Genomic DNA, 21,260 nt, shown 5'->3' on the forward strand with positions numbered 1-21,260 from the left:
TAACTAAAACTTCAAAGAGGGATGGATTTTCACGCTGGAGGTCATGCTCTTGCACATCATGTTCTGGAGCTAAACGAATAATAGCATGTGTCACCAACTGATCAGCATACAGCTCAGACACAAAATTATGACGACAATTTAACCCGTGAAGTTCAGCTGCCACGCTCAACAGGATTGATGTGGTTGCTTCCTATAGCTGTAAAACTCAACCCGGGTTGCAATAATGTGGGTGTGCTTACAGTAGTACTTTGAAAGGAGGTCTCACATTTGGTCAGATGTTAAAGAATATGGATTCTGCAGTGGGGCGAGTTGACACAGGACTTGATACATTTGTGGTGATATCCATGAAAGGAGCAAGGCACAACATAAAATAGGTCTGTAATACAAATGACTTGAAAGTGTTGTTGCAGATGTTTCTTGTATGCGTCCCATTCCTCTACTGTTTGTAGAAAAGAGAGGTGGGTAAACCATGGAGCCACGGAGGGCAAAACAGCAGGCGACACAAACTGAGGAGCATGCCAACTAGACAAAACAGAAGCCAATGACTGAAATTGATTGCCCAGTGCCCGTGATTGGTAGTGCAACACGGTTGTGAATGATTCTTGTTGTTCAACCATCCAACATAAAATGTCCTCCAAAGTACCATCAGCCATCGTGAGAATAGATGGACAACCAACTGGAGTAGAAAATTGTGTTGTAATTAGTTATAAGTACAATATGACCACTAGACTGAACACAACTTTATTCCATGGAAGCATTAACAACTTGAAGACAGTAAAGTAAGTACCATTCAACAGGAACCAATTATGTACACACAGACCTGTAGCAATGCACATAGAGAACTGTGCAACTAATCAATAGTACTATCAGGACATGTTGCGATGCCTGCGAGAAAATGTGAGAAGCAAATGTCCTGTAATGAGAGGAGACAATTCGTGGCTCTTGCATCACGGTAACACATATTCACCGCTGGTGATATATACCTATTGCACAAAGTACAAAAGCATTGTTTTGCCTCATCCTCCGTACTCTCCAGACCTGGCTCCTGCGGACTTTTTTATTTCCAAAGTTGAAAACCCCACTAAAAGTACGAAGATTTGCAATGATTGACAAGACAAAAGAAAATTCGCAGACAGCACTTTGTGCGATCTTGCAAGAGGTGTACCATGACTGCTTCTGGAAGTGGAAATGGTGTTGGGGGCAGTGTATCAATTGTGGAGAAGAGTATTTCAAAGGAGACCATACACAATAAGTAAAAGGTTAAGTGCAGAAAAATTTTGTGGGTGAAGCTGGAATTTTTTGAACAGACCTCATACGCAAAAAATTTTAAAGCCAGTCATGTTAGCAGTTAATTATGTAATAACACATGCTGTCATTCATTTTCAGTTCCATGAGTTTATTAAATAGACTGAAGAAAATTACTATATTATAGCTGTGGAAAAGTTGTGATGTGATTTTTTGACAGAATAATGAGTGGTTTGGAAGTTAAATACAGATTTAATTAAATGTATGAACTACCTTATTTTAAAATCACAACAAGAAAACCAGCTACTGCGTTATTTGTACACTCAGTTTCAAGCCTTTCGACAAAAAATTGTTTTGTGTCTGTCTCAGTTAAACAAAAAATTTTTTACTCCTTTTAATATGTGCAGAACATTGTCAGTATTCAGTGATTCAGTTTCCGGCAAATTTCGCAAATGAAACGTTGAGTGTCTTAAAAAAATAAATTTAGAGTCTTCTTTTTTAGATTTTTATGCTGTTGCACACAGTATCAAGATTTTCAAAAAAAATTTAATATTGATGTAGAAACTCTTGTCCCAGCTTCAGATGGAAATGGTTGATTTACAGTGCAGTGATTTTTATAAAGGTAAATATTTAAATTCATATTGCTGGAATTTTATAAATGTCATCCACTCACACAGTTTGACCAGTTGCATAAATGTGCTCATGGTCTGCTGCCCCCCCCCCCCCCCCACACACACACACACACACACACACACACCCTGCGAGTTCAGCACTATGTGTCTGTGTGGAAAGAAACTTTCTCCAAAATAAAATATACAAAAAATATTTACAGATCTAAAGTAACTGACGAGTGTTTGAAGTCACTGCTGATAATATCCACTAGTAAACTTGATCCACAACTGCAAACAGTTGTAAGTGGGAAGTTACAGCTACCTAAATCTCATTAATCATTGTTCAATGCTTTATTTCCTTAGTTGAATTGCCTGTGTGTGTCACTTATGTGCAGTAAATTTCCAGGAAATCTCCTATAGTTAATTAAGTTAAAATGTTCAGTTACATTATATATGCCAGTTAATGTTTATTGTAATTGTTCATAAAATAAAAACAGCTGATAATTGTACGTACTTTGTATTGTAAATTTTACACTGTACAGTGTTACTTCGCTTAATGAGCATGATTTGTTCGTGAATCTTACTCCTAATTAATACTTGTTAAGTGAAACATTTTTTCCACAGGAATCTGTGTAGAACAGGTCAATGCGTCCCATTTTTAAAAAATAGGTACTCAAAAAAGCTGTATTATATAGTACTGTAATTTCTATTTATACTACAGTACACCCTATTTTAGGAGAAAGTTCTTAAGAAATTTGTTTACGCCTGTGCTTCAAAATTTATCGAAAAAGGTACATAGCATTGTTGTTGATTAAATTTATAGCATGCATAGGTACTGCCTTGTAGGTATCTTTAATGAATTTGATACTAATAGGTATCAGATAGATTATATAATGGTAAGACAGAGATTTAGGAACCAGGTTTTAAATTGTAAGACATATCCAGGGGCAGATGTGGATTCTGACCACAATCTATTGATTATGAACTGCAGATTGAAACTGAAGAAACTGCAAAAAGGTGGGAATTTAAGGAGATGGGACCTGGATAAACTGAAAGAACCAGAGGTTGTAGAGAGTTTCAGGGAGAGCATAAGGGAACAATTGACAGGAATGGGGGAAAGAAATACAGTAGAAGAAGAATGGGTAGCTCTGAGGGATGAAGTAGTGAAGGCAGCAGAGGATCAAGTAGGTAAAAAGACGAGGGCTAATAGAAATCCTTGGGTAACAGAAGAAATATTGAATTTAATTGATGAAAGGAGAAAATATAAAAATGCAGTAAATGAAGCAGGCAAAAGGGAATACAAACGTCTCAAAAATGAGATCGACAGAAAGTGCAAAATGGCTAAGCAGGGATGGCTAGAGGACAAATGTAAGGATGTAGAGGCTTGTCTCACTAGTGGTAAGATAGATACTGCCTACAGGAAAATTAAAGAGACCTTTGGAGAGAAGAAAACCACTTGTATGAATATCAAGAGCTCAGATGGCAACCCAGTTCTAAGCAAAGAAGGGAAGGCAGAAAGGTGGAAGGAGTATATAGAGGGTTTATACAAGGGCGATGTACTTGAGGACAATATTATGGAAATGGAAGAGGATGTAGATGAAGATGAAATGGGAGATAAGATACTGCGTGAAGAGTTTGACAGAGCACTGAAAGACCTGAGTCGAAACAAGGCCCCGGGAGTAGACAACATTCCATTAGAACTACTGATGGCCTTGGGAGAGCCAGTCCTGACAAAACTCTACCATCTGGTGAGCAAGATGTATGAGACAGGCGAAATACCCACAGACTTCAAGAAGAATATAATAATTCCAATACCAAAGAAAGCAGGTGTTGACAGATGTGAAAATTACCGAACTATCAGTTTAATAAGTCACAGCTGCAAAATACTAACGCGAATTCTTTACAGACGAATGGAAAAACTGGTAGAAGCGGACCTCGGGGAAGATCAGTTTGGATTCCGTAGAAATGTTGGAACACGTGAGGCAATACTAACCTTACGACTTATCTTAGAAGAAAGATTAAGAAAAGGCAAACCTACGTTTCTAGCATTTGTAGACTTAGTGAAAGCTTTTGACAACGTTAACTGGAATACTCTCTTTCAAATTCTGAAGGTGGCAGGGGTAAAATACAGGGAGCGAAAGGCTATTTACAATTTGTACAGAAACCAGATGGCAGTTATAAGAGTCGAGGGGCATGAAAGGGAAGCAGTGGTTGGGAAAGGAGTGAGACAGGGTTGTAGCCTCTCCCCGATGTTATTCAATCTGTATATTGAGCAAGCAGTAAAGTAAACAAAAGAAAAATTCGGAGTAGGTATTAAAATTCATGGAGAAGAAGTAAAAACTTTGAGGTTCGCTGATGACATTGTAGTTCTGTCAGAGACAGCAAAGGACTTGGAAGAGCAGTTGAACGGAATGGACAGTGTCTTGAAAGGAGGGTATAAGATGAACATCAACAAAAGCAAAACGAGGATAATGGAATGTAGTCAAATTAAATCGGGTGATGCTGAGGGGATTAGATTAGGAAATGAGACACTTAAAGTAGTAAAGGAGTTTTGCTATTTAGGGAGTAAAATAACTGATGATGGTCGAAGTAGAGAGGATATAAAATGTAGACTGGCAATGGCAAGGAAATCGTTTCTGAAGAAGAGAAATTTGTTAACATCAAGTATAGATTTAAGTGTCAGGAAGTCGTTTCTGAAAGTATTTGTATGGAGTGTAGCCATGTATGGAAGTGAAACATGGATGATAACCAGTTTGGACAAGAAGAGAATAGAAGCTTTCGAAATGTGGTGCTACAGAAGAATGCTGAAGATAAGGTGGGTAGATCACGTAACTAATGAGGAGGTATTGAATAGGATTGGGGAGAAGAGAAGTTTGTGGCACAACTTGACTAGAAGAAGGGATCGGTTGGTAGGACATGTTTTGAGGCATAAAGGGATCACAAATTTAGCATTGGAGGGCAGCGTGGAGGGTAAAAATCGTAGAGGGAGACCAAGAGATCAATACACTAAGCAGATTCAGAAGGATGTAGGTTGCAGTAGGTACTGGGAGATGAAGAAGCTTGCACAGGATAGAGTAGCATTGAGAGCTGCATCAAACCAGTCTCAGGACTGAAGACCACAACAACAACACAACAACATTAGTTAACAATGACAAACCAGAATATAAATTCTTAAACAGATATTGCAAGGGAAAAGGTCACCATGTGCTGCCAAAGAAAAGATCTTGCCACATCATGAAGAGAATTTGTAATGTCGTCACGTAATCCCAAACAGTGGTAAGGGTGACAACTGCAGTGCGAGGTGCATTGCAATCAGTACAGCTGACTGAATACAGCAGTATTGGAGCTTCTGCATCACAGAGTGGTAATTTATAGGAGAATGTGTGATTCAGTGTTCATTTACAATTGTCAGAGAGACCAATTCAGCTCAGAAGGTAGTTTTTGAAATGGTTATTAAAGACTGGAAAAAATAACACTGAAGAGACTCTTTATGCGAAATATTGTATATCATGTGAATCACTCATTATAAGGGGGCTCAATAAACATGGTTCGGTTGTAATGAAAATTGTGGCGGGCCAAATACCGTTCACATCTGACCCATTACCACAGGCTGGATTGATGGAGTTTGCGGGCTGGTGTTGGCCTGCGGGCCGTAGTTTAGAGTCTTTGCTCTAAAACTAGAGCAGGGAGAACAGTTGGTATAAACAGAGACAGAATGAAAAGCTGTAGAAACTGCCATTAAAATAGCAACTGAAGAAGCCTTCGGAAAAAAGAAGGGTTGAAAAAATTATACACTGAAATTAAAGATATAACGAAAAAACACTACTCTCTTTGAACCAACAGAGGAGAATCATATTTACAAACAAGAGAGAACTGCAGCAAATTAAGAAATGAAACAAGCTCAATCAAGAATCATTGACTGGATTTGTAAGTGTAATTGAAGACAATATCCAAAGAAGGGAAACAATAGCTTATAAAATGGTGGAAATATTCAAACAAACATAAAGATAAGTTGTTAAAATAAATCGCATCCAACGAGCAAAAATGATAGAACATTACAGAAACTTGTGGTATGAAGAAACATGCTCCACAGAGGAGAAGAGGGTGAAATTAAAATTGAATTAGTAGATTTATGTATGGAAGAACTAGGAGAAGCCCTCGGTTCTGCAAATAGAAAATAAACTGCCCTCCTTTGTCATGAAATTTTGGAAATTATAGCATTTTCCAACTTTGGGTAATTGCCATCTCCTGCAGGCATTCTGTTAGTAAATTTACAATTTTCTTTTGTACTACTTCTCCTGTGACTTTGACCATTTGTATTGAAACGTTGTCATCTCCAGATGCCTTCTCTTTTCTTCATATCTCAATGGCGTTTTACACCTCAGCCAGGGTTACATCTGGAAAGGTATTTGTTACAACTTCAAGTTGAACAAATATATTTCAAGGAAGACGCAATACGAGGTGTTGCTAGAAAAAAACCGGACTAGTACTGGTGAAACAATAAAACGAATGCAATAAGGCTGAAAGTCGCGTGGCCTGTCACGTGACTCTCGCTCCGCCTACTGCTCGAGTTTCATCTGCCTCCTGCACTCAGTCTGCCCGTGGCGTCTGTTTTAAGTAGTTGACGTTTTGTCTGTGCGTCTGAAAATGTTGAGTGTACAGAAAGAACAGCGTGTTAACATCAAATTTTGTTTCAAACTAGGAAAATCTGCAAGTGAAACGTTTGTAATGTTACAACAAGTGTACGGCGATGATGGTTTATCGCGAACACAAGTGTTTGAGTGGTTTAAACGATTTAAAGATGGCCGCGAAGACACCAGTGATGACACTCGCACTGGCAGACCATTGTCAGCAAAAACTGATGGAAACATTGAAAAAATCGGTGAACTTGTTCGACAAGATCGCCGTTTAACAATCAGAGCAGTGTCTGAGTTAACAGGAGTTGACAAGGAAAGTGCTATGGGGGTGTTTTTTGTGTTGTCTCCGTATTACACTCAAGACCCCAGTGTCCAACATCATCAACTTCTCTGGTTTCGGCTTTTGAGAAAGGATGGGCTATCATTCCTCCACAGACATTCAGACACCTCACTGAAAGTGTCCCAAGGAGAGTTCAAGCAAAGGGTATCCAGATACACTTGATGAGCTAATGTGTCACCAGTTTCACTTTTTGGTCAATTTGACCCTTGCCAATTCCATTTGCAGTTTGTTTTCTTCTGGAAGAATGTGTTAAGGCCACACATGTTCTTTTTTGCAAATTCTAGTAATGTAAAGTCTCTTCATTTCTGGTATTGTATGCAAAATTTCTCATTGAAGAATAGACAGTTTTCTCCCCTTTAAAATACCACATGATTGACTTAGTGTGGGATTTGCTTTAATTCATCAGTTTCAGTAATTCTTCATATAGGTCTTCTGCCATGTTATCAAAACATATGTTAGTACTTAGGTTTGAATGATACTCCTGGAGTATCTTTCGGCTGTTTTTAATATGGTTCTTGTTGTTCAGTCATGTATTTGTTCAACATCTATAATACTGCTTTTAATTTTCTTTTTATGATAAAGCCCATACTGTAATTTTGTTCACAATTTTTTATGTAATATAACTCATAGTTTATTAAAAACAAAGATTCCATGACTTACCAAACGGGAAAGCGCTGGATAGATAGACACAATAAAAAAACACACAAACACACACACAAAATTTCAAGCTTTCGCAACCAACTATGAGTTATGAATCAAATAGAAAGAAACATTCGTCATGGGAAAAATATATTAAAAACAAAGATTCCTTGACTTACCAAACGGGAAAGCGCTGGTAGATAGACACAATAAAAAAACACACAAACACACACACACAAAATTTGAAGCTTTCGCAACCAACGGTTGCTTCGTCAGGAAAGAGGGAAGGAGAGGGAAAGGCGAAAGGATGTGGGTTTTAAGGGAGAGGGTAAGGAGTCATTCCAATCCCGGGAGCGGAAAGACTTACCTTAGGGGGAAAAAAGGACAGGTATACACTCGCGCGCGCGCGCGCACACACGCACACACACACACACACACATCCATCTACACATATACAGACACAAGCAGACATATTATGTCTGCTTGTTTCTGTATATGTGTGGATGGATATATGTGTGTGTGTGTGTGTGTGTGTGTGTGTGTGTGCGTGTGCGTGTGTGTGTGCGAGTGTATAATTATACATATGTTATTGTAATTATACATATTACGTCTGCTTGTGTCTGTATATGTGTGGATGGATATGTGTGTGTGTGCGCGCGAGTGTATACCTGTCCTTTTTTCCCCCCTAAGGTAAGTCTTTCCGCTCCCGGGATTGGAATGACTCCGAAGCAACCGTTGGTTGCGAAAGCTTGAAATTTTGTTTGTGTGTGTTTTTTTATTGTGTCTATCTACCAGCGCTTTCCCGTTTGGTAAGTCATGGAATCTTTGTTTTTAATATATTTTTCCCAAGTGGAATGTTTCTTTCTATTTGATTCATAACTCATAGTTTGATTTTTAATTATAAAGAGTCTTTTTATCTTCACTACGCTTCTGATAATCTACTATATTCTGTTTGATGTTATTGAAATACTCTTTCATCCTCTGACCTGTCTTTGGATTTTAAAGCTGCACAGTTTATTGACTCTAAATAGGAAAATCATTTAAGCAGTTGTAATCCTAAGATCCACATATTGTTTGTTTATTTTGCCAAATGTCTTGCAGGAAAGTGTAGGCATAGATGTGTCCCATGAAATGAAACTGTCATCCAAATTCCCTCAGCTCAAATATGGTCAACATTTATCTCACCTGCATAAAAAAACTGACTTTCCAAGAACACAGAAATACCAGAAAAACCTGTAACTACCATACTGATGATACATTACCATGCCGGTGCCCAACAGTTGTGTTGATACACGTAGACAGTGCTAAAGTTTGACACATCTGAATGCAGCTTAGTGCAGAGCTTCTGTATCTAAGAACCCAAGACCAACAGGATCAGTTTACATGATAGAAGAGTCCTCAAGTCAATATTGACAAGTAATAGTTTCTTTTGAAGGATGTAAATTGCCACATTCCACATCTACAGTGAGCTTCATTGAAAGTTTATTGTGATTGTATATTCTCTTAAATCAACAGTACATATTTATCTTAGAGCAGACAGTTTTGGGTTTAGGGTATGGGTAAGGTTTGCAATATAATTTTCAAATTTTTTTTCTTTTTCAGGCAATGTGCTCGCAATCCCCAGGAAACTATAGAACATTGGATAAAAGATCTCGGTAATTTATTTTGTCAGCAGTATACACAGCAGATGAACAAGACGCAAAATGCTAATATTGATTTTGCTAGAAAGAGGCTGCAGTTAGGGGAATGCTTGTATTATAAATTACTTGAAAATATTTTGATTGATGAAAGTAAAAAGAAACCGGGTTATGATATGACTGTAAGTATTTGAATGAACAATAATTTGATTGTTTTAATTTGGCATATTGCATTCTCTCCCTCTCTGCCTCCCCTGCCCCCTTCTTCCTCTCCCACATTCCCCTTTCGTTCTTCTTCTGTACCTACTCATGTACATAACTTGTCCTGCTCCCTCATATTCCCTTCTCCATCTTTCTTTGCTGTGTGTATTTTGCTGTACTTTCCAACCATTGCCTCTTCCCTTAGCTCCAGTTCCTTTCCTTCACCCCTTAACTCTACGTCCTCTGCCTCCAAATCTTAATCTCACTTCACTGCCTCAAATTTTTACCCCCATTTCCTTTCCCTTTGTCTTGCACTTTCTTCCTCTGTCCAATTTCTGTTGTATCTGTTCCAATTTTGTCTGGCTTTTCAGTGAAAATGTGAGTGCTCAGTAAGTGACAAAGCCTTTGATTATATTTGTGAGATAGTCACAGCTTCATTCTTAATAATGCAGAAACATTATTTGTCAGTGTAAGTTGTAGTTTTGAATTATTGTTACAAGTTGACTTCTCAGATACATTTTACATTAACAATATTTAATGTTAATCCACTTTTCTTACAGAATTTGCTGGAACAGGAAATATTTCACCATTCACTCTTTGCTTGTTGTCTAGAAATTGTGATCTATTCCTATAACTCACAGAGAACTTTTCCATGGATTCTAGAAGCATTAAACTTGGAATCGTATTATTTCTACAAAGTAATAGAGGTGATCGTACGTGTCGAAGATCAACTCTCTCGTGATATGGTGAAACATCTGAATCTTGTAAGTTACTGGTATTAAAAACAGAAAAATAGCTTCTGATTATGGAAGTGTTGTCAGTTACTTTTGGCTGTTAGGCCTGGAATTGATGTCACAGAATGAAAGTTTCCATAGTTGTTAAGTGTTTTATTCTTACTAAAGTAACTCTAGTATTAGTATAACTGAGATATGTCTCTTTCTTTAGATTGAAGAACAGATATTAGAGTCTAGGGCTTGGCACAATGGAAGTCCACTCTGGGAAAGTATAGAAAATTCTGGATTGCCTGTACCATCATATGAAGATGTATCACTTCCTGGGCAAACAGATGACTTTGTGGCCTCGTCCCAAAATTCAGTTGTTCATCGCATTGCCAAGGGTGTTGATAGGGTACCTGGTGATCAGGCAACCCACAGAGTAGATACTGTGGAGTCCAGTAAGTTCACCATCTATTGTGATAATATCTGCATGATACATTATGGCACCTTAATTACTTTGCTTGTTACAGTCTTTTACTGGTAAGTGTGGAGATGCTGCGAAATGTAAAACAGGTCAAAACTTGAAAAGTTGAACAGTATTTTGAATGAAAGAGAGCCAGATTTTTGTGTACCAGAATTGTGCAATTTCTATCTGCTTACAATTTGAAAATAATAACTGACAAAGACTAATGAAACAAAATTGTAAGCAATGTAAATCTGACTTGGCCAAGTTCTTTTATTTACGTATTTGTTTTATCATTCTGCTGGTATTAGTATTCATATTTCATGATCTTTTGCCTCCCAGTCTGTTAAGTCATCCACTGATGACTAAAATATTTTGGCTCCTGAAGCAGTTATTAGAAAGTGTTTCAGTGATGATTCTTTGGACTGTATCACTTTCTTCAAATCATTGTTTGTGATGCATGACCATAACGTTTTTTGTGTCATTGTAGCACATTCCTGGTGGTGCTGAGAGGTCTGTATATTGTCACCCGGCTGGGAATATGCAGTTTGTGTAGCTCACATAAGACAGTAATTGCAAAAACTATTTGTTCAATATGCTAATTGATTGACACTGTTACTTGCGTCTTCATATCTCTGTGATTCATAGTGACAGTCGTCTTCAGTCTTTGATGTTTCTTTGTGACTGTTAATTGGTTTTCATCAGGTGTTGCTGTTTTATTAAGATGTCTTTTTATAAACTGTGCATACCTTCACCATCTGGAATCCGTAGCATTAACTGTCTAAGCTATACTTATTGTAGTTAACTATGATTCAACAGTTTTCCTTCACTGAAATTCAACAAGTAACTAATGGTAGCTAATTATAGTTGGTGCAGACTATTGTTCACCACCTCACAATGATGCCTTGACCTGTGTCAGGTAGAAACCAGAAAAATTCACATTTGTGATAAATGCGAATATTGATGTGAAAATGCAACTTTACATAATAGATGCTGATTCATAGCAAATTGTATCCAGATGAACTATTTTGTCAGAGATGATTTGAAATAGCTTTACCTTCTGCATATAAATATAAAAAAGTAATCAGTTTTAAGTTACTGGTATTGTACATCATCTGGCAAAGCTGAACTTGGAAAGAGAATGTGAATAAGAGTGCATTTGCAAAATAAAGTGCACATCTACACACAACACAACATATCAGCGTACTTAACAAGATACGCTCAGGTTTCATGCCAAACAATGGGCGGTTGCATCATCTCCAAGACACGTGCTGCATATGACAAGACTGGACTCAGCCCTAGGACTTAACATGTTAGTACTAAGAAACGGGAACATTTATCTACTATCTAAATTTGGCATTTTGTGAAATTTTGGATGCTATAACATGGCAATTTTAGGTGACAAATGTTTTGAACTATGGTTGCATAAGTTACAGGTAGGGTTCAGGGTTGAACTACCTCGTTTATGATGTTGGCAACCTCAGTAAGCAATGACACAGTAGATATTACAGAATACTTTGTATTGCGTGTAGCTCATTATCTTCTGTCTTATTTTGAAATGAGCGAAGAGTCTGGTCTGTCACAGAGTTCGAGTGTGGCTCTCACGACACCAGAAGGGATCAGTGATCCATGTGTCGGATCTGCTTTCACAGGAACACACAGTGTGTGTTTATGCTAGTTATCCTGCGAGATGGGCATGGGGCTTGTTCCTCCTGTAGCATTCCTCATCTGTCGAGTGTTGCAAGTTGTCATTTGTTTATGCCTGCGACCATCTGCTACATTATAGTATCAGCTTTGTAGGAACCATGCAGAGGGTCTTCCTGTGAAGTGTGAATATAGTTATTTTCAGTTCTATATCCACTCTGAAGTGCCTTGTCAGTTCTACCTCTATGCTGTCAGGGTGGGTCACATGGCCTATGAAAGGACTCTGCAAAAAGTTATTCACGGTTTATATGCTACAGATTCAAAAATCAGTGTTCTGCAGATTTTGTAATTATTAAACTGGGCAGGAAAAGAAAGATGATGTCAAGAAACACCTTAAATCAGAGGTCTCTGCTCACTGGCAAGAAAATGATGTTGGTTGTTGAGAGACAGTGATTTGCTGAACACTTAGAGTCAAAAGGAAAAAAGAGCAAGCACAGGCTCCTCTCAAAAAGCCCTTATTACAGAGAATAAAAACTGTTTAATCACTTCTGTTATTATTTTATCTCCAATAACTTCTACTTCTTCTTCTTCTTCTTCTTCTTCTTCTTTCGATTGTGCCATTTTACCGCAGTTTCGCAGGGTCGGCATGGTTAGTTAGATTTGGCAAGGTTAATTTTAGGGGTGGCCGGATGTCCTTCCTGTCACCACCCTGTTTATCTCTAATAACTGTTTTTTACTTTTCACTACTTGTACCCACCTCTGTTGCCCCACGATCAGGTTCGTCTTAAGGCATGTAGTATAACCAACTTTTGTGTTTTACATCTGACCTTTTTTTTTTTTAATGCCGATTTTTGCCAGAAATATATGCTATATTTTCATGTCTCTAATCATAGGTGTAGTTAATATTTGTCTTAATTACCTGTATAATGCTGAACATTTGTTGATAAGGGTTTCTTGCTAGATTGTTAACAACTCTCTTCTTGTCTGTTGAAAGGTGGTACCAATTCCACTGTGCCTCATAACTAATTAATTATCTTCTATTATTCCTCTCTTCAAAATAACTTTCTTCAGATTTTCTTCCAAAGTTTGTACACACACACACACACACACACACACACACACACACACACACACACAAAAGCAAAACTCTCACACATATTACCACTGTCTATTGAGGACTGATTGCATACAGCAACTGCACCTGATGGGAAAGCAATATGTGGGTGGTGGGGGTAAGAAAGAGATTGGGTTGGGAAGGGGTATGGATAGCAGGGTAGGGGTAGGGGACCTTTTTGTGGGAGCATGCACGGACATGTTGGCGATAGGGTGCTGCTAGGTGCAGTCGGTAGAGGGGGGTGGGGTGGGGGGGGGGGCAAAAAAACAAAAACTAGAAAAGGTGAAAATGACTAGTGTGTGCACTGGTGGAATAGAAAACTGAGTAGTGCTGGAGTAGGAGCAGGTAAGGGGCTGGTAGGTGAAGGACAGGGATTACCAAAAATATAGGCCCGGGGCATTACAGGAATGTAGGATATATTACAAAGAGAATTCCCACCTGCGCAATTCAGAAAAGCTGGTGTTGGTATGGAGGATCCAGATGGCACAGGCTGAGAAGCAGTCATTGAAGCACCTGGGAGGTCCAGCTGTCTCTTGGCCACAGTTTGTCATTGGACATTCATGTAGTCAGGTGTCATGCCCATCTAGAAAGTAGGAAAGTGGTTGCAGCTTAGTTAGTAGACCACATGACTGCTTTTACAAGTTGCCATGACTTTGATGGGGTAGGAGATGCCTATGACTGGAGTGGAGTAGGTGATGGTGGGTGTATGTATGGGACAGATCTTGCACGTAGGTCTGTTAACAGAGATATGAACCATGAGGCCAAAGGCTGGACTCAGGAGTGGAATAAGGATGGACGAGGATATTGCATATTGGTGGGTGGCGGAATACCACAGTGGAGGGGGTGAGAAGGATAGTGGGTAGGATAATCCTCATTTCAGGGCATGGCGAGAATGTGACCTGGTTGGTACTGCGTCACAAGTGGAGTGTTCCTTCGTGTCCAGACAGCAGGTAAGTGGGAAATGTGAGGTTACTGAAAAGATGAGGCACAGGAGATCTGTTTCTGTACGTGTTTGGGAGAGTAATTTCATTAGAGGGGGGGACTATGTGTCACTACAGATGCTGTGGCCACAGGTGGCTAAGCTGTATGGAAGGGACTTCTTGGTATCGTGGCAGCTGTCAAAGTGGAGTATTGTTGGTGGCTGGTAGATTTGATCTTGATATGGATGGAGGTACTGATGTGGTTATCCTTGATGTGGCGGTTAACTTTGAGAAAGGTGGCTTGTTGGCTTGAGGTGAAGTAATTGTGGGTGAAGGTGTTGAGGAATGTTGATAGAGTGTCCTCATTCTCAGTCCAGATGACCAAATGTCATCAGTGAATCCGAACAAGATGAGGGATTTGGAATTGTGGGTGGTTAGGAAAGATTCCTGTAGATGGTTCTTAAATAAATTGGCATAGGATGGTGCCATGTAGTGCCAATTGCTATACCACACATTTGTTTGAATGTGATGGCTTCAAATAAGTAATTGTGATTGAGTTTATGGAGACCAGAAGGAGGTTGTAGGTATGGAGTCAGACCAATAGTGGCAAGGCACCGGCGTTAGGGATGTTAGTGCAAAGGGAAGTGGCATCAGTAGTGACAGACAAAGTGCCTTGTGAAAGTCGATGGAGGAAATGGTTAGTGTGTCTTCTGTAGGAGGGTAGATTAGAGATAGTAGGCTGAAGGTGTTGGTCCACCACAACAGAGATTCTGTCAATAGGGGGACAGTAACTGGCCACAGTGAGGCATCCTAGGTGATTATGTTTATGGGCTCCTGGAAGCATTTAGAAGGTGGGAGTGCAGGAATTGGTAACAATGACGGGAGGCATAGACTCGGAGGATAGTTTCTGGGATGGGCCTAAGGATTTGAGGAAAGTATGGAGATCCTGTTCGATTTCTGGAATAGGGTCACCGTGGCAGGGTCTGTAGGTGGACGCATCTGACAGCCGGTGGTCTCCTTCCGCCTGAGAATCACTGCAGTTCAAAGTAATAGTGGTGGAGCCTTTGTTGGCAGTTTGGATTACAAAGCTAGGTATACATGTAAGAGGTTTTCACTCTTGGAGAGCTTTTGCGGGTAATAAATTTTGTCTAAACAGTGCCACAAATCAGTTCACCAGCAGAGTTTGAGGGAGGGACAAGATTTCAGATAGTCATGCTGTACAAGTTTAGATCTCTCGTGTATACTGCAAGCTCCATCTCTCGAGATCCCGTCGCAGGAGCTCTTAGACAAGAAAAACTGTACTGGCATTGTCAGGAGAGCTGAGAGTACTCGGATAGTGCTGAGTGGCCTTATTGCATTCCATATTTGTTCCGTATTTCACAGTTCATACACTACCACATTTTGATAATATATTTTGCCGTAGTCTCACACTTATTGGCTAAAAGTATCCATGGAACTGTAGATTTTGAGCCACAATATGTAGTCATGGAATGTTTCTGAGTAAAGAAAGTGTCCATTTTAGCTCCTAAACGAACAGCATGAGCAATTAGTTTAGTTTGAAAGTTCTAGCCACTGTGCTTCATCAACATTACAACGAGCTGCTCTATAAATGTGTACCAGCATTGTCAGGCCCGTTGAGATTGCTGTTCCAATGGATACGCACTGTGTGGGAATGTCAGCGATGTGTTGGCAAAAAAGTGATCAAGAAAGCTGTTGGGAAGTGGACTCGTGGCCAAGTTGTGTGTTTAATTAGGTTGTACGAGGAAAGCTCAGCGTTATGGAATGTACAATACTAGACTACGGGAACTGGGATAAGAAGCAAAGTTAGTTAGCTGGAATGGCTACAGTTTTTGACACCTTCACAGAAGACATTTACCGGAATATCCACAGTTCAAAGAATCAGGCAAACTAATTTTATAGTATAGAGTAATTAACATAAAGAAACAAGTGAAGTTAATAGATGAAACTAGTGTCATGTATTTCATCGTATTGTTACTTTATCAAATATTAAAGAGAATAAACATAGCTGATGGTAGAAATATTAGTATCACTAGCAGCCCATCCTACACACTAATGGCATATAGATTGGCAGATTAGGGCCCAATTATAAAGAGTATTTCTTCCATCTCCATCGCTGTTAGTCTCTTAACATTTCGATATTGATGTGGATTTCCCATTACAAGGTTTACAATGGAATTTCCAGTATGATGCAAAATCATCCTGCCACTTATCCCGCTCTCTTATCCAACACAAATGCGGTTGTTTAAGTTTTTTCTTTACCACTAAAAGTATTTAAAGTGCAGCTGCAGCCCAACGATCTTCCATCGCAACCTCTTCCTTCACGCACAGATCTACGACCGGAAAATCTTGCAGAGAGCGATCTCTCAGCTCTCACAGATGCTCTTATCCTGCTGTGGGTAAATGCTTCAGACATCTTCTTTTGCAAGACTCTCGGGCACATACGAAATTACTCACAAGGAACTATCGTACTGTAATTATCAGTGAAAATGCACTCCTGGTGTAAACAAATCTGCAGGTACTATCTTTGAGAACCAAAAACTCCCTGCCCTAAGATCGGAATGAGTTTTTAGGTGGTGGATTACGGTTTTTTAAGCAGATGTAAAGTTACCTTCCATTCTGAGAGATTTGGGAAATGGTGGTGTGGCACAGTTTGAGGTTAAGAAATTCTGGAATGTTAATGGGGTGATTTGGGGGCAATGGAGGTGTATCACAGTTGGATGGAGAGGTGAACTGAGTCAGGCAGAGTTCAGTATTGTCTTCAAGTGGAGTCTGATTGATAGCGAAAGAGTGTTTCCACTGTAGGGACCAGGAGAAGGAAAGAAGGTCTTTAACAAATCTAGCACACTGAACCTAAGAGTGGAGGGAAAGGTAAGGCCCTTTTTTTCCGTTGTTTTATATCTCCTCAATTATGATAGGTAGGTGGGTGGTTCTTACCTCCACAGCGATGGGGTTTGTGTACCAAGTTTGGTTGGAATCGGTCTAATGGTTTAGCAGATGTGGAAAACACAGGTGTGCCCATACACACACACACACACACACAAACGCGCGCGTGCGCAGATATGAGGTGTGATCAAAAAGTAATGGGAATATTTTAATTTTGCAGTCTTTATGCATTCAATTTTTTTTAAAAATTGTCTTGTTGGTACACATGTTCTTGAAGTAGGTTTACATTTTCAGCTGTTTTGGATATTTAGTTTATTGTTGACAGTTGAAAAGGACGTACATGTTTTTGAGTGCTTGGTGAATTTTTATTTTCAAAAAAGATGGGTTGAAGAAGTGACACTAAATTTTGCTTAAAAAAATGGAATAAAGTGCAGCACTGAACTCAAAATGTTGACTGTGGCTTTTCGTGAACCTATCGTGAGTAAGACAAGAGTTTACGAATGGTACAATTGTTTCAGAGAGAGCTGAGAAGGCTTTGAAGACGGTGATTGCCCTGGATGCCCCAGCACATCAACTACTGACGACGGTGTAAAAGAAGTAAAGAATATGGTTCTGGAAAATGGTCGTATTACCATCAGAGAGGTTGCTGATGTCATTGGCATAACCTTTGGCTCATGCCAAGTAATTTTTCAGATTTTTTGGGAATGAAACCTTAGCAGCAAAGTTTGTTTCAAAACTGTTGAATTTCAACCAAAAACGATGTCACATAGACATCGCTAAGGAATTGCTGAATGAAGTTGGCAGCAATCCAGAACTTCTAATCAGGGTTACAACAGGTGTTGAAACATACGTATGTGGTTATTATATTGAAACCAGTGCGCACTCATCCCAATGGAACCTGCCTAAGGACCAAGACTAAAAAAAAATTCATCAATTTCAATCACGTATGAAGGTTCTTGCTATAGGAAGAACAAACACAATTTGTGGAACAAAGTACTTTATAGAGCATTACGTAAGATACAAGGCAGTGCAAATTGTGCATAGCATTGAGCACATGGACAGGATACCAGTAATACAGGTTACAGAGCAGGCCGAGCACACGTTTGCGATTGCTTAAATAATACTGTTTCTTTGGTGGCTCACCAGAGTGCACCAGGGGATCGACTCAGGTGTCCTCTATAAACAGGCCTGTGAACTGTATGGACAAGTGATCTCAGAAATCGCGTGCATCATGATTGAAGGTAGATTGGGTCTTTCGCTGTTTACTTCAATTACAATGGTATAGTGAATCATGAGTTCCTACCTTACGATTGTATGGTCAACAAGGAATACTACCTGGAAGTTACGTGCTGTGTGCACAAATCAATCCACAAAAAATGAACAAATTTGTGGCAAAACCACTTGTGGAAACTGCATCACGATAATGCTCCCGCTCACATATCAATGCTTGTTTGTGATCTTTTGGCAAAAAAACAAAACCGTTATGTGGCCTTGGCCATTGTATTCTCTGGACATGTCCTCCTGTGACTTTTATCTATTACCCAGTCTGAAGAGAACCATGAACTTGTTTGCCACCATTGGTGAGATAAAAACAGAACTGCTGAAGGAGCTGAACACAATAAAAAGTGAGTTCCAGAAGGGCTTCCAACAGTGGAAAAAGTGCTTACGAGTTTATTATATCAGAGGAGGATTACTTTGAAGGGGATAAAGTTGACGTCGATGAATAAATAAAGATTTTTTTAAGAAAAACAGAAATACACCTTACTTTCTGACCACACTCCAAACAATCATTTTTGTAATGCGTATGGATTCAAAGTGATCGTAAATCTTCAGTTCCTTTCAGGTTGTATAGTCACTCAGCCTTTGACCATCCTACTGTTGTGCTTCCAATGAGTAACCATGTAGTATGAATTTATTAAAATATTGTGAATTCGCTTTTCAAGGCTATTGCCACGTGAAAGTCACGAAATATTCTTGACTACCTTTTCAGTATGTCCTTTCTTCTCTTAGGATTTTGAAAACTGTGTAATATTGGTCCAAGTTAAACTTCTTCAGTTTCCTTCTATTACATTTTTCCAATTAATGAAGATTCACTTATCAACAAAGTTGCCACATGAAAGGTGACACTAATTCTCAGGATTTATTCTCCTTTTAACTGTAGTAAATTAATAATCCTCTATTATTATTGTCTCATTAGTTTAGTGAACTATTTACATTTGTTGACAGTGCCCCGCCACCACTCCCGCACCCTCTACTTCTTCTGCCTTCCTTTCTTTCCCTTTCTATTCCAATCAATTTGGAGTCATTATCGTATTGTCCGTTTCATCTTAGGACAGAACTTGTATTTCTGCTATTTGTTTAGTGTTTCATTTGTCCATTGTTGCATTTATGCCTTGCTGCTGGATAATTTCACTGTTGATGGACACCTTATGAAAAAGAGCTCACATGCCACAGTTTGCATGGTGTTCTTCCTTTTCTCTCTTTCTTATTCTTAAATTGCGTCTCATAGTATATGGGTGTGAGTGGAGTTTTGGTTTCCTTTGCAGCATACTTCTGTATTATATTGTGATTAAAACTACTTTGTACGTGACGGTTCACTGAGCAGCCACGCAGTGGTGCCAGCTGCCACTGTGTGTAGGCTTCTGCTAGCGCGGTGCCATTGAAGTGCTGACACAACTTATGCAGGGTGGGGAAAAGAAGCACATGTACTGCTGCTTAGAGAGGGTTATTGTTACGTTTTTGTCTTGTGCCATGAATTTTGCAGCAGATCATAAAACTCAGAATAACAAAACAGTGAAACCCCCATCACCAAAAGGTACAAGTTTTGTTGCAACATACTATCACTTGACGTGTTCTGCCTCTGACAACTCGAAAATGCCACCTATACCTGTGTCGCTGGAACTTTCAGATGACTCGCTGGCAGCAATAATTATTTTCGGAAACAGTATTTTCCAATAAGTATTCATTCTTCCGTGCTTCCTGAATAACACCTTTTGTTTGTGCTACAACATTGCTCCAGTTTTCCACAGTTACTTCAGAAATAGCATCATGTAAAAGTCTTTCCACTTGTGAAAGTTTGAATTTCTTGTTTTCACGTCCTGTGTACCCCTTAATTTGAGCCTATATGAGCTCTGTAGTATTAAAGCGACAATTATAGGGTGGTAAACTAATTACAGAATGTCCCTGATTGTTGGCAACTTTGTCTACATGGTATGTTGGGTGCCGTGGCTTACATTGTGACTTAAGTTCTAATAGTTCCACTCTCTTCATTCTGTCATCGAATTTTATATTATTTTGTCGTGACCACTGTGTGATTTCTTCTTTTCTATATATCGTTTGGGGCTTTGTCCTTTACAACAGTGTGGATGGCGCGTTGTCAATAATAACCTATGGCGGTTTCTCTAAATTTGATAACAGCGAACTTTCAAACCATCGTATGGTGTTGTTCATTTCTTCATGAAAATTCGAGGTTTTCTTTGACCTGAAAAACGCGTAAACAGCCAGAAACAAACCCATGGGCTGTACCTGCATGGACAACAATAATTCTGCTTCCTTTGTTAACAGGTACTGCCTTCCTTCTTGTGATCCGTCAGACCCAACCTGGCTTCAGCATATGACCAAAATGCACCCATGTTCCATATTGCCACACTACATAATCGAAAGCAATGTCCTTTACATGCCGCAAAGATCAGCATCACCATGCAGCAATATCCTGTTGTTCTGAGAGTAACTTACAATCAGAGACTTTTTCATAATTAAACTCCAGGTATAATAATATTAACCGATGAGATGACTTACTGCCAACAAAAAGATCAACTTCTTTAAGTGTTAGTTGCCGTCTTAATAACGTTGTATGTGAATCATATCCTGTTCAAAGAATTAAGATTTGTCACACATTTCTTGAAACATTGTTTTTTCCCCAGAGTTCCCAGACTTGCTAATTCTGAATTAAGATTTGATGGTCTGGAATGTGTGTTCAGTTTTTCATTTTGTTTCTTGCTTATATTTATAACGGTTTTTCTGCTTATTCTTAATGTTGCCACAGTCCTCTGGACTACCTTATTTATGGAAATAAGAGGTCCTCCTTTCTCCCTTTGCATCTCAAAATATAGTCTTATGTTGCAGATGTATTCACGCAATTGTTTTCGCAGTGGTATTCTTTTTCCCACTTTCTTCAAAGATGATTTCG

At 39.1% G+C, this 21,260-nt stretch overlaps 1 protein-coding gene across 5 annotated transcripts in view; it reads left to right on the forward strand.

The window, feature by feature from the left end:
- Positions 1–21,260, forward strand: part of LOC126262646 (retinoblastoma-like protein 1) — a 172,246-nt gene that overhangs the window by 91,985 nt on the left and 59,001 nt on the right. For all 5 annotated transcript variants that reach the window (XR_007546748.1, XM_049959407.1, XM_049959406.1 and 2 more), the window contains 3 exons: positions 9,075–9,291; positions 9,871–10,074; positions 10,256–10,484. Coding sequence is in view for 4 of the 5 variants with exons in the window: in XM_049959407.1 (XP_049815364.1) it covers positions 9,075–9,291; positions 9,871–10,074; positions 10,256–10,484 (650 nt within the window). In the remaining variant the exon portion in view is untranslated. The remainder of the gene's footprint in view (positions 1–9,074; positions 9,292–9,870; positions 10,075–10,255; positions 10,485–21,260) is intronic.

Source organism: Schistocerca nitens, chromosome 6 (assembly GCF_023898315.1).
Source record: "Schistocerca nitens isolate TAMUIC-IGC-003100 chromosome 6, iqSchNite1.1, whole genome shotgun sequence".
Taxonomy (NCBI): domain Eukaryota; kingdom Metazoa; phylum Arthropoda; class Insecta; order Orthoptera; family Acrididae; genus Schistocerca; species Schistocerca nitens.